Source organism: Athene cunicularia (assembly GCF_003259725.1).
Source record: "Athene cunicularia isolate RWA chromosome 2 unlocalized genomic scaffold, athCun1 chr2_part1, whole genome shotgun sequence".
Classification (NCBI taxonomy): Eukaryota; Metazoa; Chordata; class Aves; order Strigiformes; family Strigidae; genus Athene; species Athene cunicularia.
In genome coordinates this window covers 117507796-117525218 of record NW_020799095.1, presented here as the reverse complement: position 1 = coordinate 117525218, position 17423 = coordinate 117507796, and the positions used below count along the sequence as shown (strand labels likewise).

At 36.4% G+C, this 17423-nt stretch overlaps 1 protein-coding gene across 3 annotated transcripts in view; it reads right to left on the bottom strand.

Moving 5' to 3' along the window:
* Positions 1–17423, bottom strand: part of C2H8orf34 (chromosome 2 C8orf34 homolog) — a 141171-nt gene that overhangs the window by 99210 nt on the left and 24538 nt on the right. For all 3 annotated transcript variants that reach the window (XM_026843370.1, XM_026843371.1, XM_026843372.1), the window contains exons 5-6: positions 11559–11728; positions 7090–7256 (exon numbers count right to left, since the gene is read on the bottom strand). In XM_026843370.1, the coding sequence (XP_026699171.1) occupies positions 7090–7256; positions 11559–11728 (337 nt within the window). The remainder of the gene's footprint in view (positions 1–7089; positions 7257–11558; positions 11729–17423) is intronic.

Genomic DNA, 17423 nt, shown 5'->3' with positions numbered 1-17423 from the left:
CACTCACGGGGAGAACATCATCAGTTGTAAGTGAAAGGCAATATAAAATGAGAGAACAGTTGTAAGAGATCTAACTGCACAATGATTCACCTATCTCAGGAGGAGAAGAGAAGCCTTTATCTAAAAGAAATGAGAACTATGTCCCTACAAGATGCCAGAGAGAGTAGAAGAAACCTTCCATCATGTCAATACAAATTCTCAGTTTTCAAAAAGATAGTAGTGACTTGGAAAAAATAGCTTTAAGGGATGTCCTGGATCTGGCTGAGATGGAGTTAATTTTCTTCATAGCAGCCCACATGGTGCTGTGTTTTAGCTTTGTGAATAAAACAGTGCTGATAACACACCAATCTTTTAGCTATTACCAAACAGCCCTTGCACAGTGTCAAGGCTTTCTCTGTTTCTTCCTCTGCCCCACAGTGGGTGGGCATGAGACTGGGAGGGGAGACAGCTGGGACAGTTGACCTGAATTGGCCAAAGGGATATTCCAGGCCCTATAACATCACAGTCAGCAATAAAAACCAGGGGTGATTTTTCCAAATTATCTGTTGTTTGGGGACTCATTGGGCATTGGTCTGCTTGTGGGAGATGATGAGTGATTGCTTTGGCATCACTTGTTTCAGGTTTTGGGGTTTTCTTTCTTTTTTCTTTCTTCTTCCTCTTCCTTTCAATTCGTGAACTACCTTTATCACAACCCATGAGTTTTCTTGCTTTTGCTCTTCATATTCTCTCCCCACTACCACAAAGAGCTTTGTGGTCCTTAGCTGCTTCCTGGGGTCAACCCACAAAGAGGGGAAAAATCACCTTTTGGAACTTTTGCCTTCAACTGTCATTGTCTATCCAAATTCTAAATCTTTCAGGAGTTCTAAAGTACCTGATAATCAAGATTATCAGAAATTTCCAACCATACAGATAGAAGAAGATTGAAGATAAATGGGAGATAAATGGAAGACTGAAGATCAGACCTTCTATAAATTGTGATTACAGTAAATTGAATTTATTGCCATTTTTCCTAGAATCAAATAGTTCCATTCAAATTGTGATGAACTATATCTTCCACATCAGACTAAAAAAAAATGCTACTGAATGTCAAATACCTATCACTTAGAAAGTCAACTACATGTCACAAAAGTAAAGCTTAAAATATTTCATTCATACTAGTCACACTATTCACAGAGCAGTAACATCATGACTGTTCATATGCTAAGCCTGGTCCATATAATATAATCCTTCTTTTGCTCCAGTAGTAACTATCAAGAAGCACAAAAGTATGTAAGTTATTTGCACATTCTGGGAGGTAATACAAGTTAAAAAAAGCGCCATAAACCAGTCCTTTTTTGCTTTCTTTCTTAGATACAGAGGACGCCTCCTCTTTTCAGCTGCTGAAAATTGAAGGAAACAGAAAACTTCATATAAATGGCTCCATAAAAGCTATGATCACCACTCTGTAAGACATTAGAATTGGAAGCATGTAGATCTATGGCAATTTCAAAAAAAGCTGAATCAAGTATTTATCTACACATTAACTTTTTTTTCAGAAATTTCACTAGGATGGCAGTAATGATGCAGACAGTCAAATCATGCATAAAAAGACATTTCACTTAAATTTTGAAGACATAGTGTAAGATGAACAACTTTGCTTTTTTGAAGAGAAAAATAATGTTGTATCATATCTTGTTAAAAATTTTCTTGGAATCTGAGAACATCAACGTTTATTATTGCACTGAATGTACAGAATCAGCATTCAGTGATAAGAACATGAGACAAATAACACTGCCATTATGACTTTCCTGTGACTTGGCTAAAGCAGTGATCATTATCTCTGACTAGACAGAAAACTTCTTCCAGTGGTGTGAAAATACTGTCCTACACTGACTTTCCAGATTGCTGGCGATTTTAACCTGAGGACCATCATACAGTGAGGAGTTCATGATCTACAAAGTAACTGAGCAGGAGCAGGTCCATGCTGCGCTTTGCTGTGCTGCACATATCACTCGGCTGCAGGATGAAGTCAGCCAGCTAATCAAAAGGGAGAAGACTGTAAGCAGCTCCCACTTGGCATTTGGCAATCACACAACCTGCATGGTCTTATCTTAAAAGTGAACCACCATACTGTCATGTGAACATATTTTGTTTGACAGTAGAACTGCTGAATGAAATTCTTTACTTACAACAAAACCTAAACTAAATCATTTACTTCTAAGAGCTCTCAGGTCTGTAATGCTTGTGAACCTTAGCATGGCAGGATGTCTGCAGCGTACCATGACATGACTGGAGGTCTGTCTAATGTTGTGCAACTTCGGATTCCCATCATCTGCAGGGATGTTAGATTATACATGTTATCTCCTTTTTCCACCTCAAAAACTTAGTTTTTTTATATTTAAGTCCGTAACTGATGGAGTCTGGGTACTCTTCTAATGGAGACCTGTAACACACACTTGCACCAGCTCAACTGAAAATTCTGCATGCAGAAAAAGCCTACAGGTAGTGTTGCCCATTTCCAATAGCTTCCAAAAAGGAAGAGTCAGCAAAAGGGGACATGATGAGCAATTCAGCTTTCTCCCACACAGTCTTTCTACTTAAATCCCAACAAAATAGGCTGAGGACCAGAAAACTGTCCTGAAGATGTAGTTCAACTCAAAAGCCCTCTTTCCCAGCACCTTGGGGCCTCTCTTCTGTCAAATAATGTACTCTAGACACATAACGGAGGAGAAGTTTTTGTCCAGCTGGGAGAGACAACAAAGAAGAACAACCTGCTGTTCATATTGCAATAATTTATCAGGTCTAGTCTGTTTCCTGCACGTTACCAAAGACCTCTAGGAAACAGGGATATCAGGAATGTCTGTTGAACCAGAGGCAACGTACTGAAAGCACTGCAGATTGGACACCGTTTCATTAAAGCACTCAGAGACTTATTAGAAAAGCAGTATAGAATATTTAAGGGGTAGACCTACCAGGCACTGAGTTACTGTCTCACTCTACAGGCAAAGGCAATCTTTAGTAAAATCTGTTTATCTCCTCTTGTTATAAAATGTAAATATATCACCAGCCAATCTTTCAGGGCTGTTACAGTGATTACATAATTAACATTTGGAAAGCTCTTGAAGAAAGAAGAATTTCTAAAGATTAGAAGAGTTATTAAAGCAAAGAGAAGATATCAGGTATTTCACAAATGAATAATTTAAAAGTATATTACTACTTAAAGTGAAGTGCATTTCTATCGTTAAAGATTCTGCATAGCAAGTTTCTTAAAGAAACTGCATAGCAACAACTACACATAATAAACATTAGGCAGACAATCATTGAACTTTCACTTAAGATTTCCACCAGTATTACTGTGAAACCAGTTCTGAAGAAAAGAGATGGCTATACAAGTCTTGATACAAGTCCTGATACAAGTACAACTTGAGGCCATTTCCTCTCATCCTATCACTTGTTACTTGGGAGAAGAGACCAACACCCACCTCACTACAACCTCTTTTCAGGTAGTTGTAGAAAGTGATAAGGTCTCCCCTTCAACCTCTTTTTTCTCCAGATTAAACAACCAGTTCTCTCAGTTGCTCCTCAAAGGACTTAATCTCTATATCAATATTGTGTTAAACAGTACAGAATTCCTTTCTCATCTTCCTTACTTATAAAAAGCCTAGAATGCTTATGTAAGTCCAATTGTGCTACAAAAAACCTTATGCTTTTACTATGTGTATGTTTATGCATAGCAATACATTTAAACAATTATATGCTTACACTTAATCAAACAATTGATTTTTTAAAAACAAAATGAGTCATGCTTTCATGACTATTTAATCAACATTTCCAGCAATTTCTGGGAAAATACAGTTCAGAACTCTCTAACGGACATCAGTAAGATACTGAGGAGATAACATGATTTCAAAGTCTCAGTGAAATTCAGCCAAATGTGAAAGACAGCTTAAGTGCAAATGTCATGGAATTCCAAAAGAACTGCAAAGTTTCACAAACAACTACTTCAGTTCCCGATTAGATTTAGAAAACACAATACTTGGCATTATGATGTATATAAAATAAGCCCCGTGACACCATTTTCAGTCACAGACCTCGATTGCTTTACCCTTGTACATTTACAAATACATGTGATTTTACAGTTACAGTTCTCAGATTTTTAAAGTCAAGAAGATCCTTTCCATTATGTTACCTACCAGTAACCTATTTCAGCCACCTGAGCAATTGAACACACTTAGAAAGTTACTAGTGCATTAACTACCCTGCTATGCATCTTGTGTTATATATAAGCAGTGATAACTGAAATCAGAATGTAGCCCCATAATATTCCTTTTCATCTTTTCACATAAATTTATTTTGAAATGAATTCTTCAGAAGAATAACAGCTTAATTGTTTCTTCTATTTGGAATGTTTAATTCTAGCTAAACCTTCACTAACAATTTTGATACGAGGGTTTTTTTTAAAAAAATAAAATATACCAACACTCAGTTTCTTGCTTTTAATCCGTAAATAAATCAACAAAACTCTGAAAAAGATTCTCCTGAACACACATATTGATTGAAGATTGTGTTCCAAGAAAACCTGCATAATAAGTAAGGTACACATTAAAATCATCTGCTATAAATAGTACAATTTGTTTTCCCAGAAGCCAGACTTAAGAGTATGAGGTTTTGCTATTTTTTAAGAAAGGGCTGAATAAGCAACTAATACTGAACTCTAAAGGGAACAAGTCAAGTAGCTATATGCAACAATGCCCTGCAATTCAGTGATGGCAGAAAGCCATGATTTGAAATTAGCTGTACTGCATATAAGCAGTGTTAAAACCATCAAAGCAGTTAATGGATTAATGCAGTACATAATAAAAAAAATTCAATTCCAGTATCATACAGTTACTGATCTGGAAAATATAGCAGTGAAAAATACCTATCTTTGCTGATAGAAACTTAAGTTCTTTATGTTACCTTCAAAAGAAAACACCCTTCCTGGGTAACACTTTGTCATACCCTCAAGTTTTGAGCACTTCTGGAGAATGTAACCTAACTATTACATCAAATATAAAACACATACTGTCAGCAAATTGCAAAATGAGAATTAAAATAAAAGCCAGTCTTTCAGCAGCACTGCACTTTCAACACCAAGGTGTGCATACTGACTTTTCTATCAGTGGTAGTTACTATAGCATGGCTATATTATAATCACTATAACCATGGCTACTCACCAAGTATGCCATGATTTTGATTCAGAATCTTTGTAACACATAATAGCCTACCCATATCAGAAGTCCTGTTCATGGCCTTTCTTAGTTTTAAGGTGATTTTGTATAAACTTTGCCCATTTTGATGAAATGAATGACAGAAAAATGTTGCAGGTTTCTCATGACACAAAACCAGAATGGATTCTTATAAACAAATCCTTATTAAAAAAACCCAAAACATTTGTTGGTACATAGATAATATTCTGCCCAAACATCGACACTAGAAAATAAAAGTTTCCTTTATACTACCTTTCTGGTTCCAGATACCTTCAGGGATTCAAGTGTCTGGAAGGAAAGACCTACACATCTACTGGATACCCCTTCCTCACTATATCCACAGAAGTTAAGAAAAGACTTTATTCTGTACGTGATACATAATGAGACCAATAACATCAGACTCACAGAGAGCTACCTACTGTACCTTCCAGATGCCACAGAATCTGAAAGGAGTCCTGTGGCTTATGTCAGCACAAGACACCTATTCAAGTTTTCTTTTTATGTCACATTGACAAAGTTGAAAAGATCTGTAAATTGAAGGAGGAAATATGGAGGTAATGCAGCTACAGACTAATTATGACCTTCACTGGAATCCATGGATTAGTCCTCAAAATACCAATTCCATGAAGACTGCAGGCCCGCAGTCACAAACACTGTTTCTTCCTTCAAACACAAAGAACTAACTGTGATACCTGAGTGATCCAATCCATTACCTCTTCTTTCTTGTTAGAATAAATGCATGCATCAAACTTAAAACTACTGAAAAAAAAAAGAAACTGTGGATTAATTCACAATTATTTAAGCATTACGAAACACTTTTTTACCATGAGCATGGTCAAGCACTAGAATGGGTTGCCCAGAGACACTGTAGAGTCTCCATCTTTGGAGCCAAACTCAACTGAACAATGTTCAGAGCAACCTGCTCTAGCCAGTTGTTTTGAGCAAGATATCTCCAGCAGTCCCCTCCAACCTCAACTATTCTGTAATTCCATGAAGACTGTGGAAAGGAAACAGAAATATAACAGAAAAAGAGTAAAGCACCATGTTTTTCTGATTTTTAAAATAAGGTCCAACCTGAAACAAATAATTTGTGATGGAATTTGTAAATGTGTTACTCTGAGCTATCCTGAGATGGCATATTTCCCTTGCTTTGATCCCACATAAATTTCTACATAGAAAAAGCTGGGGAAAAAAAAAAATCCATTACTACCTTTTAAGCATCTTACACTGAAGCTTTTAAAAATGGCAGAAAAATAGACTATTACTTAACTTTCTTTAATAATTTCCCTCCTTTCACAACTAGTAATTCTAGGAAAGGAGGGAAGCAGTGAGCATAGAGCCTTCTAGAGTGCAATTTAACATACAATACAGCCTACTGGAAAATTACAATCAAATCCTCTGGAGAGGTTACAAATTCACATTGCATAAGCTATTTGTAGCTAGTAATTCTCAAATAAAACCCACTGAAGTTAGAACTGGGATACAGCTAAGAAAAAGAACAACCACATGAAAAACAATGCAACTGGTTTTGCTCCTTGTACATAAATACATTCTCCAAGTAGAACCTGCAAGTGATTTATGTAGAAATTCAGATTAATTATTTAAGCAACTGAAGTGTTTGATATTTCATGGAATTTCGATGCAACTGGCAGTTTATTCACACATATATACAGTCTTCATTACATTCACTCCTGAAAGTTGCAAATTAAACCCCGTGAACCTTCACACAGCTGCTGGATATTTTAGCTTCAAACATAGGGAGCAGTTTCAAACTAATCTACGTTTGACTCGATATTACACTTTTAAGATCAATCTATAATTTAAAAAGTATCAGAAAATACACATAATTTTTTGCAGTTACCCAGCAGTTCCATTGCATCATCTTCATTGTCAATATCTTCTTCAGTTACAGATGGAGCTGTGCTTTGAGCAGAGTCAAAGGAGTCCTGAGAAAGCATGGCAGCCAGCAGTTTCTTATGTTGCTGCTGTTGTTGTTTTAGTCCTTTGGTCTTTGGCTCCATTTTTAAGCTGTGAGGGAGGAAACCACAACTTTCTCTTACTGATGCTCTCTACAAAATATGTCACACATTTGTCAAATTACTGTAGCCCACGATGTCTTCCCGATCTGAAGGCTAACACCGTCACACATAAACCAGCTGGTTATCACTCATTCCCTGATCACTGGATGTTCTAAGTCAGTTTGTGTTTTCAGTTCCTATCTAAAGTTTTGATTGAATGATGATGGGAAATTTCCCATTGACTTTATCAGCAATAATCAAGTCTAAATAAGCTATATATACAGAACAGTAGGAGGTCAATTACTAATCAGTATTGCTAAGGCACAGATCGCACAGCAACAAAGCTGACAACAAAGAACTGCTCCCCTGAGTGGTTATGTTATCACAACCCCATAGGACTAAGGACTCTAAAAGTTGTAACAGTTCTCATGGTTTATTGACCTGTGTCCCTAACCTAAGTAACAGACAACTGGAACTGCACAGAAGTTAGCAGAAGGGTCTAAGGCAGGACTTGCTACAATTCGCAACTTATGATTCCTTTACAATATCAAGATAAAGACAGTGGTGCAGAAGCTTGGTGCCCCACATAAGAGTGCCAGCAGCACCTCAGACTGTCTTACAGTCTATTGTAGGAAGGCAGATCTGTTGTAAATGTATGAAATTTAGTATAATCAATACTAGTTAATTTCCTACTGCAAAGATAAACATTAAGAAGATAAAGTAGACCTTGAAGATGAAGAATGGGCTTTGAATTTAGGACATCAGGTTATGGATGGGGCCTCTGAAAGCCCTAATTCATTTCAGGCTCTAAGAAACAAGAACATCATATTAAAAACCACTCCAATTCCCCAGCGTGTACATACATTATCCCATTGAGGAAGTTTCCCAAGAGCCTTGTTCTTCAGAATTTCTCTTGGAAATTTTTCATGTAGAAAACTACTAACAATGACTCGGAAATGAGTTTAATTCTATTTTCACGGTGTTCAAATTTCTGAAAGATGAGCTCAGTACCAGCAGGATTGCCATCAGCACTATTATATGGTCCCTTATCACAAAGTAATACCTTGCCTTGCTCCCTTACAGCAGCAACAGAGAGCAGTACAAACCAGTGACAAATACAATCTTTCCTCTGTAGCAATACAGAACATTAGGGGCAAAAAGGTGACCCTTCATCAGTTTGATAAGGCATCACTAATACAACTTCCTCAGACCTGCCACACTATCTTTTCCAGTCAAAGTAGTAGTGAAACTTGTCTTTGCAGTTGCTCAAAATTAATTCCCCTTCCTTTTTTAAGTAACTGGACCTGGCTTTCAGATATACATGTGTTTCTCTTGCTCATCATCACAGGGATGTATGTTTTTAAGGAGAAAATAGTGGTTCTTTCCAACTGTCCAGTACCAAACGGAGCAAAAAGTGAGGTTCATAGCTGCAAAGACAGAAAAAGCAGACAACTCACAGATTTCCAAATATCATGTACTATGTATACTCACTATGATCTGCTTTATGCTGAAAAGAGCAATATTGAGAATGGACATGTTATCAACAGACCAGTGGTCCATAGGAATATGCCATTCTCTGCAGCCTATTCAGTCCCCTATAGAATGCTATGAATGTGTGAGGACACAAGGCTTCCCCTTCCACCAAACAGAAAAAGCCTGTATGCTATGGTCTGTGGAAACACCACAGAAAGAGGGACTCACATGACACTGATGGCAATTACTCCACCAGTGATCTGTCAGTGCCTAAGCCTCTGGATATTTATATAGTATTTAATTTATGTAGCATTTCCTTATGCTTAGTGATAGGTAAAAGAAAACAGGTTAATGGGAAATGTGACAGTTACAGTTTTCACTTTCCTGTTATTACGCCATAACTAAATATGAGGAGCAATTTTGAGAGTTTATCACATAAGCCCTGATAATTAGTGATCATTAAACTATATTTTTTTTATTAAAAGTGTTACTAAATCAAATTTAACAAGATATAATTGGAAATATTTAAGGTGAATTTCAAATTGCTCCCTCTTTCAGTTGCCAGCTAAAAATGTAACTGAATTATTTTGGGCTACATTAGCTATAAAGTAGATGAATGAAATACAGATGAGATAGCCAAAAATCCTTTTCAACCATAAGAACTGAACTCTTTTGAGAGTTTCATTTAATCTCATAAAACCTGTACTATACCCACTAATTTTAAATCTACTAAGTATATGCTATATTAAAACTAAATTATTATTACTTATTACTTAACTATACACCAAATGCAAGAGACAATTCTAAATTCTGCTAATAGTACTTTAATTCCCAGTAACACTGAATTAGACCTTGAAGAAATTGCCTGTTGTTAGTGAACTATTATTAAACATTCAGATTAACCTTGATCAATGCAGGTCTTTTAAACTTCCATACATAGGTGGCATCAATTTTAGTATTACCACTATCTCAAAGTTCTGAAATTTTATGATTATTTTGCAAGACTGCGAACATGCTTTTATAAATGCCTTACAAAAGCTGATGAAATGCTTATGAAGCAAATAATTATCCCAGACATAAAATCAGTCATCCAAATGTAAATTCATATGCTGCGTGTAATTTAGTAGTTATTCATTTCCACTGAAAATCAGTATTCCCACTTAATGATACACATTTTCCAACAGGTCTTCAGCACATACTGCACCGAAGAACTAGAGATATCAGTGTCCTATAAGTCTTTCCTGGCATCAAGTACCCCATATTCTCGTTACTCCATAGATCAGGCAACGTGATTTTGTCATGATACTCCACAAGACTTCTCAAATACTATTCTCAAAGCCATTAATCACATTTGTTTAATTATAGCATTAGCTGTGAGGTTTCTCACAGCTTGTACCACCCTCTCCAAAGAGAAAAATACACTGCTTTGAATCGTCTTTGTTACTCAGAACTAAACCTCTTTTCTCCCTTCTACAGATTAGACAGAGATGCTTATTTCTGCTCCTTCTTATCAAGGGAAGGGACACAATATCCTCAATTTTCTCTGCAACATGGAACAGATCTTTATTCAGTGTCTTTATTGGACTGCTGAATAAGGACAAAGAAACCCAGGCCCTCACAATCAAGTTGCAGTGCCAGCTGTTGACTCCATTACTTTCCCAGGAACTGCACTGGAGAGGCCCAGTGTCTGAGTTCTGTTGGTTCCAGTCCAACGTCTGGCTGAGGGATCATTACTACATGCTGCTACTTCTTTGAAATAGTAGTACTTTCAGCTTCCCCCCCAATAATCTAATTAAAAGAAGAACTCATGGATAACAAACATTCCCAACATGTGACGAAAGTTAATGAACGCAGCCTGTAAGAGTACAGCAAGTGACAGACTAGTTCCCTTGTGACAGGGAGGTGAATTCCAGTGTAGAAGGCACATGGAGGACATACTGATGGAATACCTTAGACCTTTTCAAAGAAAAGCAGAGAGTTTCTGCCTTCTTAAAAGAGGAAGAAAAAGGTGTCTGCCACAGTCAGAGTACTAGTTATAATCAAGAAGAAAGGCCACAGGGCTGAGGGAGAATTGCAGGTGTTTAAGCCCATTAACAGAGTCAGTGCACAAGCTTTACACTTACAAAAAACCAAAGCATGAATCCCTTTTAAAGAAAGGCTGTAAATATTATATTTCATTTTCTGCGATAAACAGGTATCTTTAAATCATGGAAAACCGACTCCTTGTAAAATTTATAAACCCTTCCATGTAGCTGAAGCATATTAACAAACATACACCCCCATCCTCAGCCAAGTGCAATAATTGTCAGAAGTTATTTACTGCAGAGAATACAATTTTCTTTTTGAGAAAGAATTGTTAATAACACCAAGATGCTAAGTATAAGAACTGAAGATGAATTTAGGAAGTTCTGTTAAAAATAACATAGATGCTGTTCCCCTTGTCTATCTTTCCTTGGAATGAGAAAATCAGATTTATCACTGAAGTGTCAAGATTAACAAACAGCTACTAACAACTGCTGAAAGACAGAGGGGTTTGAAGTATTTGAATGAAGCTATACATCACAAAGTTATTACATAATGGACCCCAAACATATCAACATACACTTAGCTTTATACATGGAATTAAAAACATGAGATTGCAAATGAGTATAAAGTTAATCATATATAGAAGCATAAGAAGAAACTAAGTCACATCTTAATGTCTTCCATTTATTCTGCATACTGACACACTATGGCATGGGAATTTAAAAGCCCTGCACTCTATTCTCAGAAACAGGGTGCTACAAAGACAGCTCTGCTTCAAAAATTATAAAATTTCTAGGCCAAACCAAAATCCCACCTTCCTCCAGGACTGCTGCTATCCTCGCTGTCCCACTGCTCATTCTTATTTCTTGGTATTGGTGGCTGCAGCATCTCAGCAGCCAGGGGGTCTGCATCATTCTCTTCACGGCCAATCCATTCTCCAATAACACGAGGTCTGAGAAGGGGTGTGTTAAAACCTGTTGTGTCCTGAAAAGAAATAAAAAGAAACCAAACAGAAACAGTGCACTGCTTGTCCTCAACCACACATGCAAATAGGAAAAGAAGAAATAGAAAATAAAATTATTCACTAAAAAAGTACAAAACCAGTACAGTATATTATCATTTTCAGAGGGCTATAAAATACCCAGAAACAACCCTGGACTAATGAAAAGTTTCCTATTAACAAAATACCAAGAGAGATTTTTCCATCCCAATGCCTTAAATTTCTCCTGTTTCTTACTTTTCAATAGCAACTGTAGCAATTGGGGGCATCATCTTGAAAAATTACAGCTTTTTCTTTATAAATGCACAACTCTTAAAACCAGCACTATATCAGTTCTGCGAAAAAACATATGAGGTCATTTGTATAATGAACACCGCAGCCAAAAGACTGTTGTAGATTAATAGCATCGCTCTTATTTGCATTATGAATTAATGCAAAACTAATAAATACATCTGCATTTGGCATTTTAAAAATAACCCCGCTGGGATTTACATAATGTATCTTTCAATTCTGAAAACGGTATTAACATTTTAATAAAATGCATTTCTGAGAATAGTACTCATATTTTTAACCACTTACTGGAAGAAGATAGCTGGAGAGGATTACAAGAAGCCAGCAAAATATAACTGGAATATTCAAAACTATAGCTCTAATTTGCATTATTATATTAGGAATTAAGATTAAGGAAAAAAATTGTCCTTAAAAATTGTATAAAAAAGCTGCTCTGAAGTGGTGAGTATCTCTGTTCTCAATGTTACTAGAACAGCTGTAAAGGATCATGTGCGACAGTATAGTCAAACTAAAAATACGCATGTGTGCAAAATTACATATGAAATAATGGGATAGGAGTATTTATTTTGCTTTAATTAAACTCTTTTCTAGGCTAGCAAAGACATTTCAAATATAGTGTTTCTAATTAGGAGAGATATACTCTATTCCTATCCTTCAATGAGAGAAAATTTTAGAAAAACAAATCCTTGGCTGTTACCTAGCTCAGTGTCTCAGTAAATGCTTCTGCCATAAAACAATGTTTTCCTAACAAAGAGCATCTGCAAAAAGTACAGCACAGTGATTACTTAGCCTAGCAACCATATTTTCTCATCTTCCTAAAAAAAAACCCATTTTTAAAGTCTCTTCCTAATTGACACAGATATGGTAAAAGCACAGTTTGAAGTAGAGGTCTCTACTGAAATGAAACAAACAAAAAAAGGCCACAAACTGCTTTCCTATGAATATATATCTTGCTCTGCCGAGACACCGTAATTTTGCTCAGCAGAACTCCAAGAGCTTCCATTTTCACAGAGTCAAATGTGACCCAGGCCCTGGATTAGACTCATTCACCCTTGCTCTTTGGTTCTGCTTTCTGCAATGTGCCTGTGAGTGCATTACCACACTCCACTCTCCATCGGTCTCTCCAGAGTCACTTGACTAATTCACTTTTTACACAATGTCTGTTTTCTGCAAGGTTAACACGCCACAGTAGGACCACTGAAAATGGAATGCAGTCAATACAAAAGAGAAATCTGAGGAAAACACTGTGGCTTCAGAGGTTTTAGAACACCTAACTACTGGTATCTTTCTTTTATTTACTTACAAATATACATTTTGTGCATTGTCTGGTGCTGTGTCATAGCCAGGTAATGTAGACTAGATGACAGTGGCCCCTGGGTCACCTGACAGGCCTAAGCTGTCATGGATGTGATTAGCATCATATGTCTATGAGCTAGAGAAAAAAAAAAATCCGCTGCCCACAATGTCTTCATTACACAAAGTGCTTACATTAGTTTCTTTAAGAATAATTTGGCGCCTTCTGAGGTTTATTTCTGCTCCTCTAGCCATTTTCTCTCTTGTCTTTCTCCCTAAGAGAATTTCTAATAATTAAAATGCTTCCTGGAGCTAGTTAAACTTGCAACAACTTGCAGTGTCAATCTTGCTAAAAGCTTTCAGTCCCTTAAGTGAAAAGGAAAAGCACCTAAAAATCTGCCCTTTTTTTCAGTACCGTAAGTTTTTTCCGACACTGTATACTGCACCATCAGCATATGAGTAACTAAACCACGAATTCTGTGTCTATCCTTGTTACGCTGATTTCTTTTCTAGACATTTTAGGGATTAAAATAGCACTTTCATACTCTACTTAATAGAAATATAATTTACATTACATAGTCACGCTTTGCCTCACTTTATCACCTTGCTTCCCTTTTTGAATCTTTTTAGATTAGTACACCACAGTTTCAGCGACCTAATTTATTTTCCTCCTTTCAACTATATAAGCAGCCACAGTGAAAACAGTAAACGAAGAATCAGAGACAGCTTCATTCAGAACATGAGGATGTTTATTTGGCACCTCATTTTAAAGGTTTCAACAAATTCAGACGAAATATTCTGTTCTCAAACAAGTTCTTATAAGGTCTTTTTATATTTAAACCTTTGAATCTTAACTGACTTCCATTTCATATTCCCCATAAATAACAGAAGAGATTGACAGTGACATTAATGTGCGCAGAAATATTTTCAGGACAGGTAGGTATTTAAATCTGTACTAAATAAACCTAGAGGATTATTTAATGGTGCAGTCCAGATGTCATTCCACTTAGTCACATCAGTGGCTACCAGCTTGACACACTCAAGCTTCCTTTATGTGGAGACCTGGAGAAGGGAAAGACTGAAGGACAGATGAATCTCATCTTCCTGTTGAGTTGAGGTGTGGCTGCAGCATGAAACCCCTACCAGGGAGCACATTTGTGTATCCATTTACTGAAACATAGTTTTAAAAGCTCAGTATTCCTTATTTCTGCTATGGATTTTGAGGGAATCTTCATAGTGAGAAACACTTTCAGGTGAAATTTGTTTATTTTTATGACTTAAGAGTAGTTGTTTCCTCTATTTTGTTAAGTATAACCTGTTTTCTTTGTAGTAATACTACAAAGAAGAAGAAAGAATACCCTAGAGACAGCATAGAAAAAATGTTTTAATGCAAACATTAAGGGTCAAAATCTGTTATGAATTATCTGATCATCTTCATTCAAGTCTGATTCTGGATCTCTAACACTTAAGTTTCTCCCATTATTAATGTTTACAGTGACTTTGTTGGGACTTCTTGACAAATCTCACAATGTTATAACAGGTCTCACATTATCTGTGAGCTCCACTACATGAATCTTAGAGCATCAATCCATCAAATATTTGGATTATGGGAAAATCTCACTTATTTAAGAAGAAAGTACTTCTAGTCTCTGTATTTGCAATTAAAAAAAGAAGGAAAAAAAAAAAAAAAGGCACGGAAAACACTCTCTAAGCCTTCTTTAGAGAATCAAAAGCCAGAAGATGAATAAACCTTCCCCTATCCCCTTTTAAATTGCTTTAAAATGTCAATATTTTAAACAGCCTCCAACTGTGGCAAGAGGTAAGGAGAATGACTCCCTTTTTTGCAAGGTCTGGTTCAGAAACAATGCTGAAATGGGTACAAACATATAAACCCATTTTAAACGTATTTCTGCACCGTAACATCCTGGCTACATTTTGCCTCAATGTATCTAATAATGCAGACATTCTACAGTGCAACATATATTACAGTTTATTTTGTGACATATAGACAATTAGAGTATTCCAGCAGCAGTAAATTCTACAGGAGGCACATCATCAATAGTCCCATGGTCAGAGCATTCACCTAGGACACCAGAGTTTCAGTAGTATGGCTATTCTATACTTCCGTGTGTATTTGAACTTCCACTCTCCAGAAAAGTGTCCAAACAGACTTAGGAAAAAAAACCTGAAATTCACAATTAATTCAGTGGTTTTCTCTAGAATTTTTTAATCTGCCTGGAATTCTGTGATTTTCACAGAAAGGCTAACATCCTAGATCAGCTTCTTTGTTTACATGAAATTCTTCACATTACTGAGCAGCTTGAGGAAACTACACACTTTCATACATAATTTCTGTTCAGTGGTAAGGAGGCTGAGACAATTCAGAAATCTGTATTATATTAACTCTGCACTTTAGCCTTAAATCTATGAGTCACAAGACGTACCTTCTCATTTTCTTTCCTTACACATCATATTTGCAGTGCCAGTTGCTGATTTTACATAGCTTCCATGTCCTAGAAACTGAGGCTGAATCATTAAGAGAGACAGAACACCAAACTCTGCAAGTCTTAAGTAAATGAGATGAAAAAGGAGGGAAGCTATACAATAAATTTGATTTAATTGCAGTAATCCTAGGCAATTTTTTGCAATGAGACCAGTTTGCTCAGAAATTTTATTAGACTGTGTCAAACTGAAAGCTTCCAATTTGACAGAAAGACTGACCTTATCTGTCTATATTTTCTCTACCTATGTCTTGGGCTGAAGTCCTAAGTACTGGCACAAAGCTAATAATAGCATATATTTGACAAGAATCCATTTAAATTAAACACCCTTCCACAAAAGTGATTGTAATTCAGAGCAAACTGGTTTTCTAAATCGAAATGCTCCAGTAACTAAGCAACTAACTAATTAACTGGATTACTTGGAGGAGGAGTTACATCAACCAACAATACTGATCAAGTACTCCCCTGACAAAGGCAGCTAGAGGTTACTGCAGCCAGAAAGAAATATTTTTTTAAAAAATACTTACATGATGAGAAACAAAAATAAAGAAATATACACATGCATTCTCTGCTTTCTCTGAATTCATAATCTAAATGACAGATAAAATGGCAGGATTATGGGCTCTGCCCTATTGCCCAAGAATATTTCTGATCATTAGGAAAAGAAAGCAAGGAAGAACATATGGAAGAATTCATTATTGCATTTAGGTTTATGTTTCTCATGACATCTGTGTAAGGCAAATGTACTAGTAGAATCCAATGTCAAGTTCAGGCATGCTGTTCTAGACCCAGGACATGCACCTGAAGGGTTAAATGGTTAATCCAAACCACAAGATGAATGTGGTTTGAAAAACGATTCAGTGCTGCCACAGCCTAGATAAGAAGCTGTGGTATCAGCATGAATTTCTGGGAAAGGAACCACAATGAACTTGACTACATTTACACCTGGAAAAAAAAAAAAAAAATAAAATAAAAAGCAGCATCGCCTGACTGCATGGTAACAGTGATCAATCTTTGTCTAACTGGCACTTCCTGGAGAACCCAGTGGAGGCATTTTATATGCACTTGTGTCAGAATGTTTCATGCCCTCATTTTAGCAGGAGAAAGGCAAGATATTTCTTAAATTGTCTTCTATATTAGGCATTATTCTTGTCTCTTACATACCTTTTCATCTTATATCCCTGAGATTAATGGTATATGACACCAAGAATACAACCCAAGATTCCTGGCACAAGAAGCATACTGCTGTGCACTGCTGAGAACAGGGAAGACAAGGATGTTCTTTTTCCTTGGGAACTTTGAAAAATTAGCTTGATTACTCATTCAGCATAGAGTTCATTACAGCTAAAACTAAATTCATGTTAACTGTGTATTGCATCAAAAGGGCCAAAACAGAAGAGATCACTGTTTGTTGCAATCAGCAAGGAAGACTTTATGCCATCATATGCCTTCCTGATCAAATCTGGGGAGCAAAAGTTATTCCTAAATATTCTCACAAATCGTATCTGAGAACACACAATTCATAACTTCATGAATAAAAGCTATTTAAAACTAAATGTTTCCAAAAGTATATAATGTAACCCAACAGACTATA